Below are 22,678 nucleotides of genomic sequence, written 5' to 3'. Positions count from 1 at the left end.
AAAAATATTTAATTGGTTTTGATTGAGATTAAACATATATTATTGATTGACAATAAACATAATAAACATATTATAGGTTGATATTATTTTTGCTCAACCATTCAGTCTAGGTTATGTCATCAGAACAGTAATTTTAAGTCATTTTTATAACATTTTGAAGAAAAATGGCGTGCACAATAAAACCAGGAACATTTATTAAGATGTTAAATATGCTTAATTTTGATTTCACGTATCATACTGATTCATCATGATGTCAGGCTCTGTTACAGTATAGCCTACTACTAATAGTATACTACCATACTATTACTATGTCTGCACTAAACAGTGTACAAACTGTCAATGCTAAGAACATACCCTGCCTTTTCAAAATGTGCAGTATGCAACAGAACACACCTCGTAATATTGTACTCCACAATGCAAAGCGCATTTGACTATACATTTTTAATTTGACAAATTAATCCAAAGTTATTACAATTTTAATTTCCTCTTTCCTCTTTTTTAGATCGTACACTAGTATCCCATTACATATAGCCACAATATGTTTTAACCAATGAATGCTGCTTGCAGAATGTCCTGCTCCCACTCAGACAAAAGCAGCCAATTGGAGAGGTGAAATATGAGACCAACCTAAGCACTGGCTGATTCTGCTGGATCCGCTCTTCAATAGTGAAGAAAACGGCTCACATGACCAGCACAAATCTCAGCAGTCATGTCCAAAATATGCAGTCAAATATGTTGAGCAGGTACATTCATTCTTCAAAATGGGATCTTTCAATATCTTAATTATTGGTATGATGTTTAACCTATTAAGGATTGAATGAAAAATAACTAAATGGTGACTGACATGTAAATGAAAACAGAAATTAGACAATTGGATTTAATTTTTGACATTCCAGACTTATTCTTATTCTGGTATCGCTCAGAATCACAGTCATTTTCTTCCACACTAGATGAAATTGCTCAAAATTGACCACTACATTGTACGTGGTCTTCAACTTTAAAACAAGCTCTTTGTGCAATCAGAGAAGCTGTCAATAGTATCATGTCACACCGTGGTCAACAAATAGCAAATATGAAATGCCTTGGGCATTTTGCTTTCAGAATTGGCCAGCCAAGCATGGAATAGAACAGACAACCCAAAGCACTTCTTTTCATCCGGAGAATGTCTTGACCAGTGGGGACATGCAGCATGAGACCCCAGGGTCATTTAAACAACTCAGAAGGTCAACAAAGGGGCACATCCTAGCCACGAACACTAGAGATAAGTGAAGAAATCTGAAACCTGCATTGAAAAACAGCCCGATTCAATACAAACAAAATTATGTTAGTTCTCTGGCAGATCCATATGTTTACAATGTCTAGGTCCAAAAGAACGAGGAATTCCTCTTTAGTCATTGTTAGCGCAAAACATCAGGTGCTGACAAGCCCTAACAAGGCCGTCAAGACTAAGCCTTGTTAAGTGTGACACGACCAGGAGGCGTAAGATAAAGTACACATCCATCACTCAGACAGAAAACATGGCTAAATAGCCTCTGATCTGACATATTGCAGCTGCTTTTGTGTTTTTGGGATCAAACACGTGTGTATTTTTGTCACTACACTGCAAAGCCCCTCTTTCTTATTTTGCAGTCAGACAGACGGCAGTAATATGAATTTTGGGGAACACAATCAATGATAATTCAATATGTTTTGTTAGAAACCACTCCAAATATTTTAGCAAAAATAAAAATATTCCACAAGGCACAGAAAAAAGGCAGTTAGTTGGCTGGTTTGCAATATCCATATAGCAAATCAATGCAGGAACACGTTGTTCCAGCCGCGGCGTTCAGCATATTTTTACGCAAATAAAACCCCAGCAAAAAAAAAAAAAAAAAGACTAATCATCATTTTCAAGCAAACCGTTTCTTACTCTGTTTACTGCGTGAGAACAACCCTGGTGGAACAACCCTCATTTGCCCGGCATAAAATGTAATCGGAAATATGTTTCTTGCAGGTGTAAAACCACTGCGGCGTGTCAAAGCTACAATTGCGCACAAACAAAAGCGAGGGATTATATTGGAGGTTTGTGTTAGACTAAAGTTCTCCAGACTCCATTCTGAGCGAATGCAGAAAGCAGGGGCCTGAGCGGATCCCAGAATTCCTCATTATCCTCACAGCAGGTAGCTAGGGTGCGCCAGCGGTGCGAGCGCGAAGCGGTCTGCCACTGAGGCAGGTCTGGGAACAGCGCTCTGACAGCCCCACGGGGGAGGCCAGGCTCGCTCATTAGGCCTAAATGATCCACGGCAGCCCTGCAAACCAAGTGCCACTTAGTGCCCGTCGGAGACGCCAGTCCGGCCTTGATGAGATTGCTGAGCACACTGCATATCTATAATAACACAGTGAACAAAAAAGGCCTTACAATGGTGGCGATAACTCCGGGAAATGGGTCCAGTAAACGTTTGGCCGATAGTGCGGCAGCGAACTCCCTGAAAATGTCTTTCATCCTTCGGTCAGCGTTGAAATGACACAATACGATAAATGTTTGCCACCTTCAAAGCAAGCAGATGCGCTGTGGGAAACGCGACGGTGGCGAAAAACTGATGCCAGCAAGTGCGACTGTGACTAAAAGCAGCTCGTTGCTCCTGAGACACATGGTCATTTCACATGTAATAATTACAGCAGCCTCATGCATTCTCACGTCCCTATCACATTGTGAGATTTACACTGCTTTATGGTAATAATCTGACTGATTATACTAATAAATGTCACGAAAACTTTCCCAACACCCATGTCTAAAGTCCAGTGCATGGTGACAGGAAGAATTAGAGAACCTAATAGAGACATCTCAACATCCTCAAAAAAATTTGATAAATTTACCTGAATAAGATATTAAGACTTTAATATATTTATTTATTTAAATGACCTTGCTTTGAAGATTTTATTTTTATTTTTGCTAGAAAACAAAACAAACAATGTTTTATTGCAGTGTTGAATTTACTAGAATCTTCAAGAAAGATTTATCCAGAAATAGATTATTTATCATAATCTACTCGCCCTCATGTTGTTCCATAATTTTGCTGCTTCTGCAAAACACAAAGGATGATACTTTGAAGAATGTTGGTAACCAAACAGTTTTGGTGACGACTGACTTCCATTGTATGGACAAAAAATACACATTGATGTTTCACAAAATGTCTTCTTTTATGTTTCACAGAAGACACTTTAGTTTAGGGTCCAATTCTCACTATTAACTAGTTGCTTATTAGCATGCATATTACTAGGATATTGGCTGTTTATTAGTACTTATATATGAATGTCTTATTCTGTATGACCATATTCTACATCCCTAATCCTACCGATCCTACCCAATACCTAAACCTAACAACTACCTTACTAACTATTAATATGCAGTAATTAGGAGTTTATTGAGGCAGAATTCATAGTTAATAGTTAATAGTTAGAATTGGACCTTGAAGTGTGACCAAAAGAAAGTCTGACAGGGTGAGTAAATAATAATATAATTGTATTTTTAGGGAGGAGGGGGGGTGAACTATCCCTTTAAGATGGTGTACTTCAGTCCAATGAGACTTGAGTGTGGGCGGGGCTACCCAACGCAACGACCAACCAAATGTTGAGGAGGCCATGGCTGGTTGAGACAATTCATGAAACATGGAAGATATCCATTTTATGCATTAGAATCTATTTTTTCAACATGACTTTTCACTTCGAAGTGCAAATGAAGTTCTTGAAAAAGAAACTGGAAGAAGTTTCTACATAACACACATTACAGACAGCATTGTGCTGTGGCGCATTATTCCTAACAATTTGACTTAAGGCTCTGCTGCGTGCACAATAACATCCATTAAATGCAATTTCTGGGAACTCAATGTCCCATTGTGTGATTTTTGCCATATTTCACATCTGGTCATGTGTTCATTTATATAATCCAGAGGGTATGTAATCACGCAGGCCGTGCTGAATGGAGGCTCGCAAAGCAGGTGAATTATGTAAGTGCCGCATCTTCGCTTCTATCTGCTGAAGGGGACCGCCACTTTCTTCCACCTCTTTTCATGCTCCTCTCATCACAAAGCAGCTGTTGTGATGTTTTTCACCGCGGTCACAATTAACCTCTGAGGCTGGGCAGGGAGCCAGCCCCGGCACAACTCAGGGCGCTAGAGAGCCCATCAGGTAAACAGTATGATAAGCTTTGCTGCAAAAATTAGACATTGTTTTGAAGTGAGAGGCAGTTGCTATAGTGACTGTTGCTAATTAACTGCATTCAGCCAGGGGAACAAAGGGCTTAAGGGTACTCAGGACGGCGTCTCTAGCAGAGAGCTATGCGCAGTGAATATGTGCAATCCCGTGGGTCTCTCTGCACCAAAATACCTGCGCCTCTCCTTCTCGTAAGTGCCAGGAGACGCACGGCGGACGTTTTATCGAGGCTAAAGGCTGCTGGACAGCAATTATAGAACTGTGTGAATCTCGATGCCATCAGGTTCTAAGCTGCCCCTAAAACAAAAATAATCATCGAGCCAATCAGGGTGCTTCATCAGCATGGAAGACCTCTGAAAGGAGATCTCATCAGCTCCTGTGGCATTCTGGAGAGTGGCCTGCCAGCTAGTGCATTTCATTAAAGCAATGGTACACAAGAGAGAAGAATCACAGAAACACGAGTCAGAATGAGGTACGGTCACCATTCATGTTTGCCCATGGAGAAAAAAAAAATATGCGAACATAAATACCTTACAGGTTTAAGAAATGTTTACTTGAATATCACTGGATTAAAAAAAAATATTTCCAAAAAATATGACTCGTCACTACTAAAAATATATATTTTCAAAATCGACTAGTCTGCATTTTGACTGAACCCTGATTCAATTAAGATGTTTTTTTTTTTTTACAAGAGATAGAAATAACATCTAGTCATTAATCACTGGTCAGTTGGATGAATAGATAATTGTGACCTGTCCCTACTGGTCTTGTTGTGTTTAACATGGGACAATTGTATTTTTCACCATGCTTCCTAAATAACTTCCTTGGATCAATCACCAGGCACCAGGCAAACCAAGCTTCACCAACTAAGTTTTGCTAGTCAACAGCATGGTTTTGTTGGTCAACCAGTTAGACCATTACCCAACCAGCACTAACTAACATAAACCAGTATGGAATTTAATTCTAATACTGGGTACGATTTTATATGGGCGGGGTTAAACTGACCTTAACTGGATTCAATACAATTCACAAAAATTCACATTATGAAAAACAAAACAAAATAAGGTTAAAAGGTTATGTTTAACACTTACTTATCACACATAAAAAAAAAATGTCACTGTATATAACAACTATTTATTAAACATTTTTGATTTCACAAATGATTAATTTTGTAAATGGTACTAAAACCATTTTAAACAAAGGAACTATGAAAGCCTGTGTGCTTCCCTGATGCTCAAACAGTAGAGCAAAAGCGCTTGCAACGCCAAGATGGGTTACAATCCCAGTTAAATTAACATCCATGAACAATTATGTCTTTGACATAGTTTAAATTTATTCTGATAAAAGTGCAAGCCAAATGCATAAATGTAAATATCCTTACAGGGTAGTTGAGATAAAAAAAAAGTGTTTTAATTTAGGTTCAGCAGCTGCCTTCTCATTTTGACCCGAAATTCATTTTCTTGAAATTTTTTAAATAACTGAGTGTTCATCGGAGTGGTCCAAGACCTTAGGACTGTTGTCACACGTGAACTTGGTATACACTAAAAAAAGTTTTAATAAAAATTGGAACAAATCTTTCCCTCTCAGGTCAATTTGACCACCATAGGAATGAATGGGAAATGGGGATTTTATTTTAATTTGTCACAAAAAAAAACAAAAAAGAACAAACACACAAACAAATGAAGACATGAGACTCCAGAACATCCCCAATGCAGAACACGCTCACATGCATACACACACCTAGGAATTCCCATTTAAATCAATGGGAGGTCACATAAAGGGGGCAAAGTTTGTTTGTTTATTTGTTTCGATATTCAATCAGTTCAGTTTTAAAATATCAATCACTCACAATGCAGACTGCACACAGATATGAAGTGGTTAGATTTGAACACATTTACAATGCAGAGAAGGATTTGTTACAGATACGGGAAAAGAGGATGAGGGTTAACCATGAAATGTGTGGGTCAAATAAATTTCATACGCACATTCCACAACACATCAGTGTTGTGGCTTTGCAGGCATGTTCATCACCCTAAATGAGGAAAAAGTCACAAAACTTCAAGAAAACAAGAAAATCAGACTGATCTGCAGATCAGATTGACCAACAACAAAATATATGTGTTAAATGCTAGAATTTTTTCAAAATGGTGTGTTGGTGGAAAATGCTGTTCGTTTAATGCAATTAGACATAAATGCAAATAAATGTATTTGCAAACTGCAAAATGTGAATGAAAACGAAAGAACTTCAGCTGGATTTCAAGGGTAGAGCCTGTTTGTTTTGTATATGGGCCACAATAGACATGCACAACAACCCAAGAGTCAAAATAACCCTGTATAGAAAAACGGCCCATTAACCACATTCAATTCACCAAAAATGCCAATCAAGTCTGTTTCTCTAATTTGTCCCGGAACCCCACTGTCTCTTGTTTTGACAGTTGTAACGGCCCTTGTTAATGGTTGAGTGAGTGAGCGGGTCACAGTTCACGGTGCGATGGCTTTGGCACTAGGACCCAGTGACAGCTGCAGAGCTGAAAGACGAGACTATACAACGACTCTACGCTCAGAGAGAGGACAGCCGCAATCTGCTGCCTTCAATGTCCCGCCAAACTTTGTGAAAGCCCGAACACAGCCTTTCAGAGATCCACACTAAATGCAATGCTCAAATCCTTATAGACAAAAAAAAAGGTCTACATTGCCAAAACATACACATATGTACCGTATTGTCCGGAATAAAAGACACTTTTTTATCCTCTGAAATTTGCTGCAATTTTTATTCAAAACCAACTTATGAAATGCAATTAATGTCAAGCATGCAAAAAATGCTCACATTTTGTATAGTGCATTCCCCACATGCCAGTAGTTTCAGTTTCGCTTTAAATAAATTAGTTTAGGCTTGCCGTTTATAATGAATGTTGTTAATAATGAATGCCACTACAGTTTATGTTTGTTTTATACTTTTCATTTCTGTTCTGGGGTCCGTTCTTCATTTGTACTAGATTTGATTAAAATATCTGGATTAAGTTCTCTGATATTACTGCGTGTTCTTGTGTTCATTGGAAAGGGCAGATTTATCAATACTTGAAACCATGATTAGAAATTCAGCGATTGGCTGGCGGCAAGACACGAACATAATGACATCATATAATTTAAAGAATTTTAAAGGAAACAGCCGAGCACAAGCAATTTGTAATGGTTTGTTACATGATTCCAAGATATTTCCATTTTTCATGATTTCTAGGATTTATAAAGGCTTTACACTTTTTCAGTGTCAAGAGTAGCCTATTGTTATTAGCAATTCATAACATTTTACGTGTGAAGCGGATAAAGATCTTTAAGGGTAACATACTTGTAATGGCACAGTAGACAGCATTTTTACGTTGCATTATTTATTTATTTTCAAGTTATCTGCATCTACTGCACTGAATCAAGCCACCCGTATAATAGCTGTCACCGTTCAAATTAATGCATGGTTCACACTAACTGTAGGCTATGTAATGTGTGTAAGCAGGGCTTGACATTAACACTCGCCAACCTGCCAAATGCGGCTGTATTTCAGCAGTGGCGTATAACGCTGTCACTCCTACTAGCCACTTTGGCAGGTTGAATTTAGTATATAATAAATACATTTTTCAATTGTAGTCTATTAAAAGGGCATCTGAAATAAGTGATCTGAAAGTAGTGTTGTTAAAAATATCGCTTTTTTCAACACACATCGATACAATGCTCATTTTCCGCAGAATAGATGCACGATACCAGCTGCGCTTACTCTCTCTCTCATCTCTCCGACAGTGAGTGACACACAAACCTGTGTTACCCGCCTCCTCTAACTTTCCTTTGCGTTTTATGAATATTGTTAGTGTTGAAGGGCTTGAATTTCGGCGTGGAATTGCGTTTATTGCGCATAATTTTACTCATTCCCGCTAATTTTGTGCTCACACCCAAACTGTGCGCACATAAAGCCACCTCTCAGCACTAAACTGAGTTCTTATTGCGCTTAAACAGTCAAATACAGACACAATAATGTAAAAATGCCGGAATTAGCGAGTATTCATATAAACACAGTCGGTTATGTCTAAAGTGAATGTAAACAGTTGAGAAAAAAAACACATGTGTAACAGTATAATGGATCCACGTGTCAGGTGTTAAAGTGACAGCAGCCTAATATTCCTGCAGCCAAATTATGAGATAGCATTAAAAAATATCTATATGGCAGTTTTTCCCCATGGTATTGATGTCAAAAATGTGTCGAGTGAAAATGCTGAGTGCCAAGTAACTTTGAAGAACCACAAGCCAAGGTGGCTGGTGAGCATAAAAGTCAATGTCAAGCCCTGTGTGTAAGGCCCCAATAAAATTATGATAATTATTCCCTCACGAATAAATCTTTCAATGAGTAAAAATGGCTCTGTCTATTAATATAGACTCAATTGAATTTTAAAATTATGTGTAGAATAACATATTTATATTTTTAATTACTAATTTCCCAGGTTTAATATGGTGCTCTTTTAAGAAAGTATCAATGGCTGAGACACATTTCCACCTTTAAAAAGATGCAGTCGAATCTTGTTTACGTGAAATAAGCTGATATGACAGAATCTCCAGGATGAGCTTCAAAGAACCTAACAATCCAGGGTCATGTCAACAGTAAAATCCAGATAACTGCGTAATCCACATACAGAATATGGGTCCCCGGTTCTGAATATTGTTGAATTGAAATTAATTGTTGTGGACTGAAGGGAAGTATACATGGTTATAGTGTTTATAATGTTTGTAAATGTTTCTTTTTTTAATTTTCGAATGTAATAATTTGACTTATACACACCGATGTGACTTTTTTTCTCTTGACAATGCAATTTTGACCCTGTGTGACTTATTTTCCAGAAAATACAGTATACAGATGTATTGTACGTATTCATTTCCATGATTATTAAGTTCTATTTTATATAGCTTGCAAATTTTTGACATTCATTGTGGTGTTTTGCAAAGTGAGGCAAACAAATTATGCATGGATATGATGACATGAGGTTAAAACACAGTAATCTTTTGGCAGGTAACTTGATAAATCAACAAATGATAACCTTTTCCATGACAAAATATCACGTGTTTTATTAACCAGTGATGTGACATTTTGTCAATCGCCTGGTTTCTGGACAAAATCTCATTTGGTTTAAAATGCTGCTCTTTACAACTGTACGTCGAACATCAAATATGTTCTGATTTGCTGTGATTGTGTAATGTCACAGAGAGGCTTTACAAGCAGTGTGGACAGACACATTTCTAGTTGCTGAAAAAGTTATTACTCATGGTGTAAGATGAACTGGCTGAGTGGACGACCAGTCATCCAGACTGTTGCTTTGGCTTATGTGGAATATAAAGTCCCTTTTCTAGAGCCACTAAAATCAGTTTATTTATACCTTTTCTGCCTACATCCTCAACATGATCCCCACATATATTATAGCCTCCTATTGTTTTGTTATTCGTCTTTTCTCCCAACAGTTCTGTAACAGATTACTGTATGAGAACAACCAAAAATCTCCCAAAGACAACAATCCTGAGGTCGTCATTTAATGAGTAACTGAATCAATATGCGTTTAAAGCATCAAGTCAAAACTTTGTTGGCAGGGATTTTATGTACAAATCTAATTCATCTACAGTATGTGATCATCTGCTTGTAATACGTGTAACAATGCGACCCGTGACTGTGCGCTGCTTTCTTGTTGTCTCTGCCTGTGGTCTGGAGGACTGTGAAACATTACTCCTGAGGCTATGATGGACATCGCTGTTGAGTAAACATGAAACCAGACACCCTGAACAGCTGCTAAAGCTGACCTCTAGTCAATCCCTGCACTCTCAGACAGGTCAGCAACCCCAGCACTGCACACCAGCTCTCCACTGCCTACGTGGTCAGGTGATTTTTGTTGATAGAATTTCCTGTTGGATCTATAATGACTCACATGCCACTTCCTCTGTACAAATGATGTACAAGAAACTGTGATAGAAAATTCAGCACCGTTTCATTATTCAGCATTTTTTCACTCACTATAAAATTCTCTTCCTGTTCTTAATCAGAATCTTTTTTCTAGTAAAAATTATACCTATATTTAACAACAATAAGACGAAGCAAAATTGTTTGTCAGGATTTCTTTTGAAAGAACTGTCTTGAATATGGAACAGTATACAGTGGTACTTTGCAGTTTCATTAACTTTTTTGTGCAATAACCTTGAAAATAAAACAATACATTTTATCAATATGGTTTATGCTAAAAACAAGCGGCAAATGCAACAAAATGCAACAAAACTTTATATATATATATAAAAAAAAAATTTATATACATACTTCAAAATGTTACAAGCACACTACCATTCATAAGTTTGGAATTTTTAATCTCTAATGATGCATTTATCTGATCAAACATACAATAAAATACAATAAAAACTGAAATATTTGAAATATTACAATTTAAAATAACTGTTTTCTATTTCAATATATATTTTAAAATGCAATTTATTCCTCAGATGGCAAAGCTGAATATTCAGCAGCCACTGTTCCAGTCTTCAGTGTGATGGTATTCACAGTATTCCAAATATCAAGCAGCAAAAACAATTTTCAACATTGATAATTAGAAATGTATCAAGAGAGGTTCCAAATCAGCATATTAGAATAATTTCTGAATGATCATGTGACATTGAAGACTCAAGTAATGATGCTGAAAATTCAGCTTTGATCACAGGAATAATAACATTTTAAAATATATTACATTAGAAATTGTTTCTTTAAAATTGTAATCATATTTCAAAATTGTATAGTTTTTTCTGAATTGTTCATCAGATAAATTAGCAGCTTCTGTGAGCAAAAAAGACTTCGGTAACACTTTGGTTTAGGGTCCAATTCTCACTATTAACTAGTTGCTTATTAGCATGCATATTACTAGGATATTGGCTGTTTATTAGTACTTATAAAGCACAAATTCATGGCTTACTCTGCATGACCTTATTCTACACCCCTAATCCTACCCAATACCTAAACGTGACAGCTACCCTATTATAACAGCTATACAGCTAATACCTAACTATTAAAAGGCCGTTTATAAGGAGTTTATTGAGGCAAAAAGCCATAGTTAATAGCTAATAGTGAGAATTGGACCATAATCTAAAGTGTGACCAAGACATCATTCAAAAACATTTAAAAATCTTAAAGATTCCAAACTTTTAAATGGTAGTGTAAAACATTTGTTGTAAAATTTATTGTAATTTAATTACATAATCTGGCTTTAATTTGTTGTTTTTGCATTGACTTATAAAATAAAATAAAATAAACCTATACCCTTGCTTTAACTCTTAAAGGAGGGAGTGAATGAAAGTGAGTTTGAGAGCAGAGGGTGTGCAGGGTGGCCCAAAACATGTTTTTTGTAGTGGCAGCTGAGAGGCTTTGCTGCCACTCCTAAACTTTACATTTCATTTGGCCGGAGGGGTCACATGACAGCTGCAAACGAAAGCCCCGGGGGCCTTCTGCTTTCACTTGACACTGACAAGCTGTGAGGGACTCCAACACCGCAGAAAGAAAATATTCCCTCTTTCCATGACATCACCAAGCCAGGAATGGAGGACAGGGGGAGGACGGCAGGAGAAGGAGACGAGAGGAGGAGGAGGAGGAGGAGGCACAGCTGGTGACAGCCGCAGTACCATCTGCTCCTGACTAATAGTTCATGCTGCTTTACTTACACTCCCACTACTCAACAACAACCCAACGAATGGGAAGCCTGTTGCAGAGGCCCGTGAAGACTTCGGAGATACCTGATTGACAATTATTCTCATCTTCTCCACCCTCACGCAATTCCTCAGAGCCCTCGGTTTCACTTCTCACTTCTCCAGCGATCACCTCTGGTACCAATCCAAGCAGCCTGAGTGTTGAGGCTACATCGTAAGGGATTTGTGTTGTTAACTTGTCATGTGACATTTACAATGTGTCTTAACCAGATGCAAAGTGACAAGTTTCCAGCAACAAGTAAAAGTCTAATATATTTCAATGGAAAAACGGTGTTCGCAATCCATATTACTCCTATAATTTTAAGTGAAACAGTATATTCAATTAGAAAAAAATCTGGATCTTGAATAGTGCTGAAGTGTGAAAAATACGAGGGCCTGGTGACAACAATAAAAAATTTAAAAAAGCAAGTTACATGCAAAACTATGCATGCATCAATAACATTTTGTCCACAACTGATAAGCCAATGATTAATAAATTGTGACTTTGTTAGAATGTGACACTGGTTTGTCTAAAAAAATTAAATAAAACATTTAAACAATTTTTTAAACATTTAAACTCAGTTCTTACATTGTACTATATTATTATTTATTTATTTTTTTATATATAATTTTTTTTTGGGGGGGGGGGGGGTCTAATTGCAATTCTTCTGATAAAAATGTAGATTGCAATTTTAAAAAACTGTTTTGCTGTGCTTGTTTGTAGGGTACATTTTGACTACATATGAATATTGCTATAAAATAATAATATAAAAATTACTATTGTAATATGTCACTGTAAAACAAATATAATAATATAATTACTTTTTTAAATTAAAAAGATATCTTCATTCATTTTCAATCACTACACCATTCAACTTTTATTTTGACAGCAGGGAGCTCATCTTTTGTTTACAATTACTTCTCATTGTATAGAAGTATGTATCATGCATCCCAACAGATTTTTTTTTCCTTTCGAATGACCTGAATTGCGGCCAACAAGACCAGGAACATGTATCACAAAGGTATGATAATTTAAATTTCCTGTTGATTTAATATACAGCCACTGAGCAAGATTTTTGACTGACTAGATTTCACCATGGCTGGGGAGATTGGAACCAACTGATCAATGGTTGTGACTGGTTAGGACAAAACCCTCAAATGACCATTGAAGAGATTTAACACGTACAACTGGTAAGAACAAAGTGTTATTCTTTGCTACACTATAATTTGTCAACTGAGCCACACCAAAAATCGACACCTTGCATTTTTATGTCAACTGTTGATTGGTTTTCTGAAGAAACAGAGATTGTTTGTGGCCGTATCCTGTCTGGTATAGTTTGGAAGAAGCACCGTGTTCTTACCATACATCTTGCCCTCATCCGAGAGGATAATTTTGCGGCGTCCACAGGGCGGGTAGATGGCTAGTGCCTCCTGGAAGCTCTGCTCTATGTCAGGGCTCCACACCCCCTCAGCGTCATTGTCAATGGGCTTGTCTGCTGAGTCGCTCATCCTCTCAATATCCTCGGCAGAGCTTTCACTGCCACTCCAGCTGCTGGGATCAATGGTGGCGGTTGGAACCTCCAAGCCGAAGCCTGGAGCAGACTAGGGTGAATCCTGGAAGAGACAATAAACAAAACAGAGTTGTGGTTACTCTCCCCTGAACGGATATCTGCTGGTGAGATTTCAGGTGATGGCATTATTCGCTGGAAGTATCAATTTAAACTCATGGCACCGGTTGAGCCAGAACATGAAAGCTCAACCACTCAAGAGGTTTTAAAGAGGTTGCACTCTTTGGTGAATTCAACGAATGGCTTACTCATATTTGTCTCAATATATTCAACTGGACTTTTGTTTAAGTATTTTAACACTGAGAAAACTTCAGCTTTAACTACATTTCACTTTAAAATGCTCTTTTTGTTAAATTGTCAGTCAAAGTGGGAATAAATGTAGTGCTCCCTAAATTACTTTGACTTTTTCGTAACATTATGACAGCTTGAATTTTGAAGACATGCGTCTAAGATTGCTGCAACTTAAATCCAATTGCCTGAGGAAATTAAGTTTCTGACTAGAAGGTTTATCCTTAAACATTTCTTAAAACCACCTGGCATTTCCATAAAAAACATAAAATTCATCTGTCAAAAGGAGAACAATCTCAAACTCAGTTGCCCGGTTTCGATTTGCCCCTCTTTGTCAGCATCCAGGGCAATATTGCCCTCATATTCATATGAATGAATGAAAATTAAAAAATTACCTACTATCTACTCTATAAAGTAAATAACCTGAGCAACATGAAAATATTTTTTTTTTAAATAAAAATAAAATAAACCACACACGAATCAAGTAGAAAAACAAATATGGCCTTCCTAATATGTAGGCTAGTCATTGGCAGAAGATTTTATCTAAGTGTCCTTCTTGGCCCTTATTGGAACCTAAAGCCCTCGCGATCTTCCTCCAAATCCACACTTTCGTGACGCAATGCCGCTTTGTCTGTCGAGTAGAAGTCAGCTGGGTTTAGATGTTGTTGTCCCTTTCTCAAGGGCACATTTGTGATGGTGCACTTTTTTAAAAAACCATTGCGCATTTTACCCATTTTACCACGGTATCAGAAGTATGAGTAAAAACTGGATTTTCAAGAAGAAAAATGTAGGCTGATATTTGATTTTAAACTCTTGGAAAATATGGCACAAATGTTACCCTTCCAAAGATACACCTTTGTACTTTATTTACCTCTAAAGGGTGCATATGCTGTGCCCTCAAGGTACATGTTAGTACCTAAATGGTAAATATAAGTACCTTTTTTGAAAGAATACCGTCACAGTGACTGCTTTTGTACCTTTTTGTTGTTGTTGTTGTTGGGTTGTTTTTTTGTTTTGTTTTTAGGGTGTATACATCATGAAATCATTGGAGCCTGAATGGAGGTTAGTGGTTGTTTTGAGGGGCTCAAAAATGAAAATGGATTTGTGATGTCAGCTGAAAAAACAAAGTTGTTTTCAGATTTGTTCCTGGGAATAAAGTGCTCTAATGAGTCATGCACGATCAGGATAGGAACATGCATTAAGAAAGTAAATAAAGTCCATTTTAATATCATGTTGACTTTAGAAGGTTTGAACTTCCCAAGTGCCAGCCCTGAGCTTTGGCCCCTACTCCAAATCACCCCATAAACTGGGGTCATAAATGGCAAAAATGTGATTTCCTCTTGAAAATGTTATATTCTCCACCCAACTTCACATGAACCACTCAATAGGTCCAACATGCAACACCTCCAAGAACTCATGAGCATTCTTGAAGTCTCTCCCCTCTTCTCTGTGTATCACTCCACCCCTTCCCCACCCCCTTCCGACAGCTTCCTCTCTCCGTGCCTTCTTCCATTCAGGCAGCACAAGCTGTTGTGATGTGGACTAGCAGCATATGTTTCTTCTAGAATGTCAGTTCACGAGGGGGGAAGGGAACAGGCTGTTGGAAAAAAAAGGGGGGAAACGCTCTGGGAGAGTGGAGAGAGCTTTTACTGAACTCCGTGTTTGTGTGCTGAATGCTGACGCTGCAGAACAGTTCCACAGACTGATGAGAGAGGGAAAAAAGCCTCCCCTTTCTGACCACTAAATGCTTTGGGCCTTCATGCCCAGGCCCCCGAACCAGAATCCCTCCCTCCGAAAAAACTGAATAATGAACTACACTGGTAATCACTTCCAGCACTGCTGCAAATATAATGTGGTTGTTCAGTGCAGTGCCTCATCTTGGAAGCGCATTCTCCCCCTCTATCAGATATACAAACTGTTTAAAGATGGCCAGTTTGAGGGGAACGCTCAGAAGCTCAGCATAGATAAACATGTTTACTTCGACTACCCTTGCAGTGCTGGCTTCCATATGCTAACAGAAAGCCTTCTTGAAAAATGGCTGCCATTGGTCCCTTGGCCACGCATGGCCTACTTGAGAGCGGGAGCTAAGGCCAATGTCTAAACACGTCTGTTTCGCCTGATAGAGTTTGACGTCCCTTTAGAAAATGCCAGCGCTTTCGAAGTGACATGGACAATCCCACTTTAACAGGTAAATTTAGTTTTGCATTAGCTGAAAAAAAAAAGGTTTGTGTGTCTGATTTGAGCTAAAAAAAGCACAATCATTGTTGTCCAATTTTATTACTGATTTGGAAGACATGCTATTTAAACTGAAATGTGCCCCCATGCAATGTGCTGTAATTGCATGACTGGAAATATCTGCCTTGAGATTTACCTTAAAAGGGACGTTGCCATAAAAGTCACTGATTTTCAATAGTTGTTTTCAAATTTTACATGCTGTCTATCCTTTAGTATGCAAGATAAAATGTATTAGTGCACTAATAGTAGTAAGCAAAAGGTGTTTGGATTATGTTCTTCAGTTAATATTGCCCACAAACCCTGTGCATCTATGATAGTTCACTTTTGGCATTTTCTGTAAAAAAAAATGTTGAGGAAGGCCGGAGCTCCCATAGCAGTTTTTAAAGGTCTGAACCTAAAAGTTAAGAAAGAATTTCAACCAAGTAAGCATTAACAGTACTATAGTAATAACAGTAAAGTATGCATAATTGCAAGTTACTAACCCTAACCAAATCGTAACCGTAACTGTAACTCTATAGTAAGTACATAGTTAATTAATATTACGGTTACACTTTATTTAAAGGTGTCATTGTTACAGTGTAATTATATATTTAAGTACTGAATAATATTAACTGACTACATGTACTTACTATAGGGTTAGGGTAGGATTAGGTTGAGGGTTAATTGAATGTAATTATGCATAATTTACTGTTATTACTATAGTAAGTACATGTAAGATATGTAACAAGGACACTGTAAAATAAAGTGTTACCAATATTACTCAGTACTTATTTGAGTAAGTACAATGTAAGTCATAGTAGGTCCCAATTCTCCCAAACGCTGTATGAACTTTCACCAGAGAAGTACATACTTTCACTTAATAGTACTATTACTACTACTAGTGGTCATTTGAAAATCAGATTTTTTGATAATATTACAAACTCTAAGTAAAGCAGAACCATTTGTCTGTTTTAAATGACATATCATCTTTAGCAAATGAGCATATTTTCAAAAGATTATTTAAGCCTTGGTAGTAAAATGCAAAAGCAATTAAAGCTTAATTTGCACAAGATGAATGCAAAGTTTAAACTGCACAAGATGAATGCTCAGAATAACACTAGGCCATGGCAATTTCTAACCACTCACTGCTCTGAGTTTTATCACCAGACCAAATGGATCTACTCTGAATTTACATTTCCACTTACATTAATTGGAGGTTATTCTGCCTTTGATGGTAATGGAAAGTGTAGTAGCTGGTTCTAGATAGGCAGCCGCTTTTAGTGGAGAGAAACAGTCAGTCTGATGCAGCGGATCACTGCCTCTGGACTGGGCTTATAAAGTTGGGTTAAATGTTAGCGACTAAACCATGGGTTGCATCGAAGGCAATTCTAAATTTAATATTATATAAGCAATGTTTGATGTTGCAGATCAAACGTGAAATGAACATGCATTTACAGAAACAAGTGTTAAAGAAGACAAATCAATAGCCTAAAAACAGCCTAATCATGCAACATGGCTGAAGTCCCTCGATGATCATTTAGCCTTCGATACGTCAACGTAACTGATTCACCTCTGCCACTATTTCATGCAACATCTCTCATGGGGATCCCAGATCAATGCCGCCTAAAAGATAATGATAATTTCCGCCTTGTTCGAGAGCGCTGCATTATTGGATTACTTCAACATGCACAATAAATGGGAGTATGATTAAAGCAGGATTCTATCTTATAGCCTTTTCCCCTGCAACTGATAAAGACGTCATTCATCAGATGTGAGCAAGAAAATCCTTCGCAGAGATGTAAAAGGTGTACAAAATGTGCTGACTCTTTCGCAAAAGTGAACAACATTTAGGAAGACAACTCTAATAGACTTTGTTTTATATCAGGCCATTTTCTAATTGTAAGTGCTCTCAGAAATATTTCACAGCAAACAGTCAGTTCTTACACATCTTGTCTAAATGGAGACAAACAATAGATAAAATGTTTGCTTGAGCTTATTAAATTAACGTCTGACAGAAACAGACATAAATTCATGAGGAAAGGTAAAAATATGAGGATGTTTACCTCATGGGGAAATTCTAAATTTCAGCAAAGAAAGTACTTTTTACACCTAAATATTATCTAGTGTTGACACAATAATAAAATCTGAATAGTACCAATACCATTGAAAACCAAGTAAAAATATGCTCTTAAAAAAAGTTAAATATTGATATAAAAACACATTTAATTAAAATAAAACAATGCCATGTAGCCTTCATTTTCAGGTCAATTTTTGGCAAATATTTCACTTCACACAGGATAATTAGATTTCATTACAAAACAGCTTAATTTGGGAATTTGCAATTAAAATTTGATGTGAAGTGTCTTTTTCTGTATTTCTAACTTTGTGGTCGTGTTATCCAGCCAGGAGCTGTGAGAGGACTTATCAATATTATTATTTTTATTAATATTAAGGATTTACTGATATTGATATTCTTGTCAATACTGATTAGGTGATGATTATTTTAATGCTTTGGCCAATAAAAATTGCAATATCATAAACTTTACTACTTTTTAAAATTAAAACATTAAAAACTAAACTAAAAATTCTGTATGCTACAAGGGAAGTATATAGAGAGACAGAGAGAGATATTATTAAATATCTCTTTTAAAGTCTATATGATTTATATGTATTAATGCCTCCGTAAAATGGCATCTTGACCACTAAGTGCTTTTGATTCACACATGCAGCCATTACGGCAAACGCTTTCTTTCGACATCCAGAATTTAATGCAAAAGTTTTAATCTTACCTGATGAAAGGACTTGATGTAACTCACAGAAAGCAGTAAACTACAGCAAAGATTGCAGTATGACAGACAAAGTGAGATGTCCTTATGGTGCAGCAGCTCACAGGCACACACAGCCAAAAAGCCTTGACAAATGCATTTTGGCAAGAGTGAAAAAGGATGTAGCTGGAAGGCTCTCCATTTTGATTCATTAAAAATTACACTATAATGGAGAAACAAGTCCTGCTCTGTGCTCAAACAATGTGAGCACCTGCAAGTTGTGCGGAGTGCACACTTACACACAATCCTTAAAGGAAAAAACCTTTTTGCCAATTTTTCCTTGAATACCCTAGGCCAAATTCTGCTTCTCCCAGCCCAAAATTCATTCACTGAAGAAAGTGGATCAGATGTTGAAATATTTCAAATTAAATGTTAACATTATAAAATGTGATGAGATTTAGTCCTTCATCTGAATGTCAACTTTTTATATTCATCTTAGTGAAGTATGTAAAACCATTCTGTGAATAAACAGATGCATAAAAAGATGTTTTGAATATTATCATTTTACTGTGAAGCAGAAGATCTTTTTGCCTTGAACTGTATCAAGCATGACCTTGTTGGATTTATGGTAATAAATAACACTGCTTCTGATATTATCATATTAAATGAAAAACTGCTTCTAGGAAGCAATTCAATAAATATGCTTTTAGTCTGTTGTTCAAAACTTGCATGACATGAATGATCATGATTATGATCACACTGTTATTTTTTGAATTCCTCATACAGTATATGGCAGCTGCCAATCAAGTAAGTTCCCAGTAGTGGCCTGAGGCACTATTAACCTTCTGCAGACATTACAGACGTACACACATTCACTGCTCTACCTCTCAATGCAAACATGTGCATTTATACATGAGCGCTTTTGTGTTTGTGTGCTCAAGTATGTCAGCACATTTGTGTTGCATTATAAGTGTGTGGCGCTGATAATACACCAGCACATCTGAGCCAGGATGTGCCCAAACATGCCTCCTTCACAACTCGATGCCATTATATACTCTCTGGCACAACAACTCCAGAGCTCGGGATACGGAAGAGAGAAAACCTATGAGAGGTGACACAGAGAGCATTGAACATGTCTGTGGGGGCGTTTCATCATCACTGTCATTAAAGTGAATACATGCCTCCATGGTACGATCATTCTGATTATTTAAAACCGGGAAAAGTGAGTCACATATGGGAGAACAACGTATAAACCTGCTTAGTACTACTGTGAGTAAATTGAATTAATGTAATATGCTTTTTTGCTGGAGTATTGAACATATTACATTGTTAGCATATGCTAATTCACATATTGGTTAAATAATGTTTACAAATGTGCTCTTTAAGAGGTTACTCTTTTATGGTGGGAATTTGCATTTCAATAGCATATTTGTGTTTGCGCATCTCTTGTTGTAGTGCTGTGCGCTCCGCTCCGGGTCTCATAAGGTATCACACAGCCATTTTAAGCATTTCACAATGTCTTATACTGAAAACACCAATTTGCATGTTCATTAACTTGTCACTTATTACATCAAACTCTTCTGGTTAATTAACAGATCCTTTCAGTGAAAGAAATCTAAATATGGTAAAATTCGTTTAATGAAGTTGAGAGTACTACACAAAAGCATTATAAAATTGCAAGGGGCAATGGATGCGCAGAACTTTGTCAATGGCGAGATTATGAATTATGTGGATAACTGCAGAGCTTTCTCTGTTAATTTGGTGGGTGCTGATTTCAAGCAGCAAGGCCCTATTCACTGTGAAGCTGCTTTGAAATAATACATATTCTGTATTATTATTCTGTATTACACCTGGTGTTTTAATCCGTCTCTTTTCTCCACTTTCAACCACTTCTGTCCTGATTTCCTCTAGGGGAGGGAGGGTCTATGGGTGGGTAAATTAATGTTTTTTTTTTCAGATCTCTCGATCTAAAGGACGAAATAAGCTCACACATATTTACTTAACGCAACCAGAGATAACAGAAAAACATACAGAAGCATCAGATTTAGTTTCTGCTCTGAAGCCGTGCGACCAGCCGAACACTGTGAGTGTGTGTTAGAGATCAGGAATGGTGAGAGAACACTGTGTTTGGTACGTTTTTCATCTTCAAACCAAACTTGAGTCTTCAGCCGACAAAGTTTAAATCCCGTCTGTTTACAGCTCTTCCCATAATGTTCACGCATTAGCAGGACCGGCGAGTGCACTTCTGCCGCTCTAGGCGAAAAACAATTGTTCCGCCCCCTCTATTTGCAACGTATAGGCCTACCAGCAACAACACACAAAGACCAATATGCCATATACATATAACGCAAAACCAGCAACAACACACAAAGACCAATATGCCATATACATATAACGCAAAACCAGCAACAACACACAAAGACCGATATGCCATATACATATAACGCAAAACCAGCAACAACACACAAAGACGAATATGCCATATACATATAACGCAAAACCAGCAACAACACATAAAGACCAATATGCCATATACATATAACGCAAAATTAGCAACAACACACAAAGACCAATATGCCATATACATATAACGCAAAACCACCAACAACACACAAAGACCAATGAGCCATATGCCTACATATAACGCAAATAGTGCGCAACGCGCGTGTGCCCAAAATGTCAACAATATTAAAGTTTATGCAGGAGGCAAATGCCTGATGGCAGTTTTCTTTAAGCAGTCATGACAGGACTTTTCCAAATAATCACATTTCACCTCCTCTAATTACTGTTGCAAATCTCTTTACACCACTTTCTTATGTGCGTAAAACACACACAAATGAAATGTCCGCAAGCACATTTTATCATCAGCAGGTTCAGCATCTTAAATAACGACTAAAGAGCAAATAAAGCTTAACTTACATTTCAGAAACGCGCACGGCGGGCCTTCATCGCAGCAAAGGTCTTAACTGCATCCTCTATTTCGATTCTCTGTGCCATTTCACGTTCTATGGAGATTGTTGCCAGTCCATTAAGTCTATCTTATGATTTGCATTATGATTTCTTAATTCAGAATATGATCAACATTGCGTACGTTGATGTGATCGGGGAATTTGGCTCTTAAAAGTCTAACATTTAAAGCCACTTAAATAAACGGAATGACTCGAATGACTCAAGAGAGTCAGTAAAATGATCCGAACTTCCCATCACCCAGTCATGACTCGTGAGAGCAGAGGCGCGCTGGTGCTGCGGGGCGGCGGCAGCTCAGTAAATCATATAAATAACCTATTTTGTGAATTGTTCATTCCCGGTTGGCACACATTTTGCCGCCCTTACAAAAGTGCCGCTCTAGGCAATTGCCTAGTTCGCCTATATGGACGCGCAGGCCCTGCGCATTAGATCAGTAGACGGAGAGAAGGCGGTCTTTTGTGGCTGTTTGAACACATTCGATCACATGAGCGTTTACACTACGAAAGCAATCCGGTCAAAAGTATTTTCCACTACCTCTGGAAGAGGTCGAAAGTGGACAAGCTCAAAACGTTTTAGACCTGTATTTAGCGTCGTCCACTTGTGATCCGAAGTTAATAGCAGGTGTATACAGGGCCACAGATTAGTCGACTTTGAAAAGAAGCACATTTCTCTTTATCTGAACTTTAAACGCTGGGTTCGGAGGCCGAAGCAACAGCGCAGAACTTTCAGAGATGCGAGATAAGTGGCTCTCCACTAACTTTAGCGAGACCGGCTTCCTACATCTCTGCCTCTGGTCACAAACCTGTCAAAGTCAAAGTCTAGTGTGCCACAGCCTGTTAGAACACTAATTATCACAGCTTCTAAGAGGCAGGAATGTCACCTGTGGAAACAGTTGCAGCCTTAACAAATAATTGCATGTTCCTATCTGCCCGTCTCCAGCAC

The 22,678-nt window shown here is 37.6% G+C and overlaps 1 protein-coding gene across 7 annotated transcripts in view; it reads right to left on the bottom strand.

Moving 5' to 3' along the window:
- Positions 1 to 22,678, bottom strand: part of tead1b (TEA domain family member 1b) — a 76,995-nt gene that overhangs the window by 40,898 nt on the left and 13,419 nt on the right. For all 7 annotated transcript variants that reach the window (XM_077201754.1, XM_077201755.1, XM_077201756.1 and 4 more), the window contains exon 3: positions 13,296 to 13,548. In XM_077201754.1, the coding sequence (XP_077057869.1) occupies positions 13,296 to 13,443 (148 nt within the window). In that variant the 5' untranslated portion in view covers positions 13,444 to 13,548. The remainder of the gene's footprint in view (positions 1 to 13,295; positions 13,549 to 22,678) is intronic.

The sequence above is a fragment of the Siphateles boraxobius genome, unplaced genomic scaffold, assembly GCF_051911475.1.
Source record: "Siphateles boraxobius isolate OS27281-9 unplaced genomic scaffold, OSU_SipBor_1 48, whole genome shotgun sequence".
NCBI lineage: Eukaryota > Metazoa > Chordata > Actinopteri > Cypriniformes > Leuciscidae > Siphateles > Siphateles boraxobius.
The sequence above is the reverse complement of the archived record's forward strand: the minus strand, read 5'-3'. Positions and strand labels throughout refer to the sequence as shown.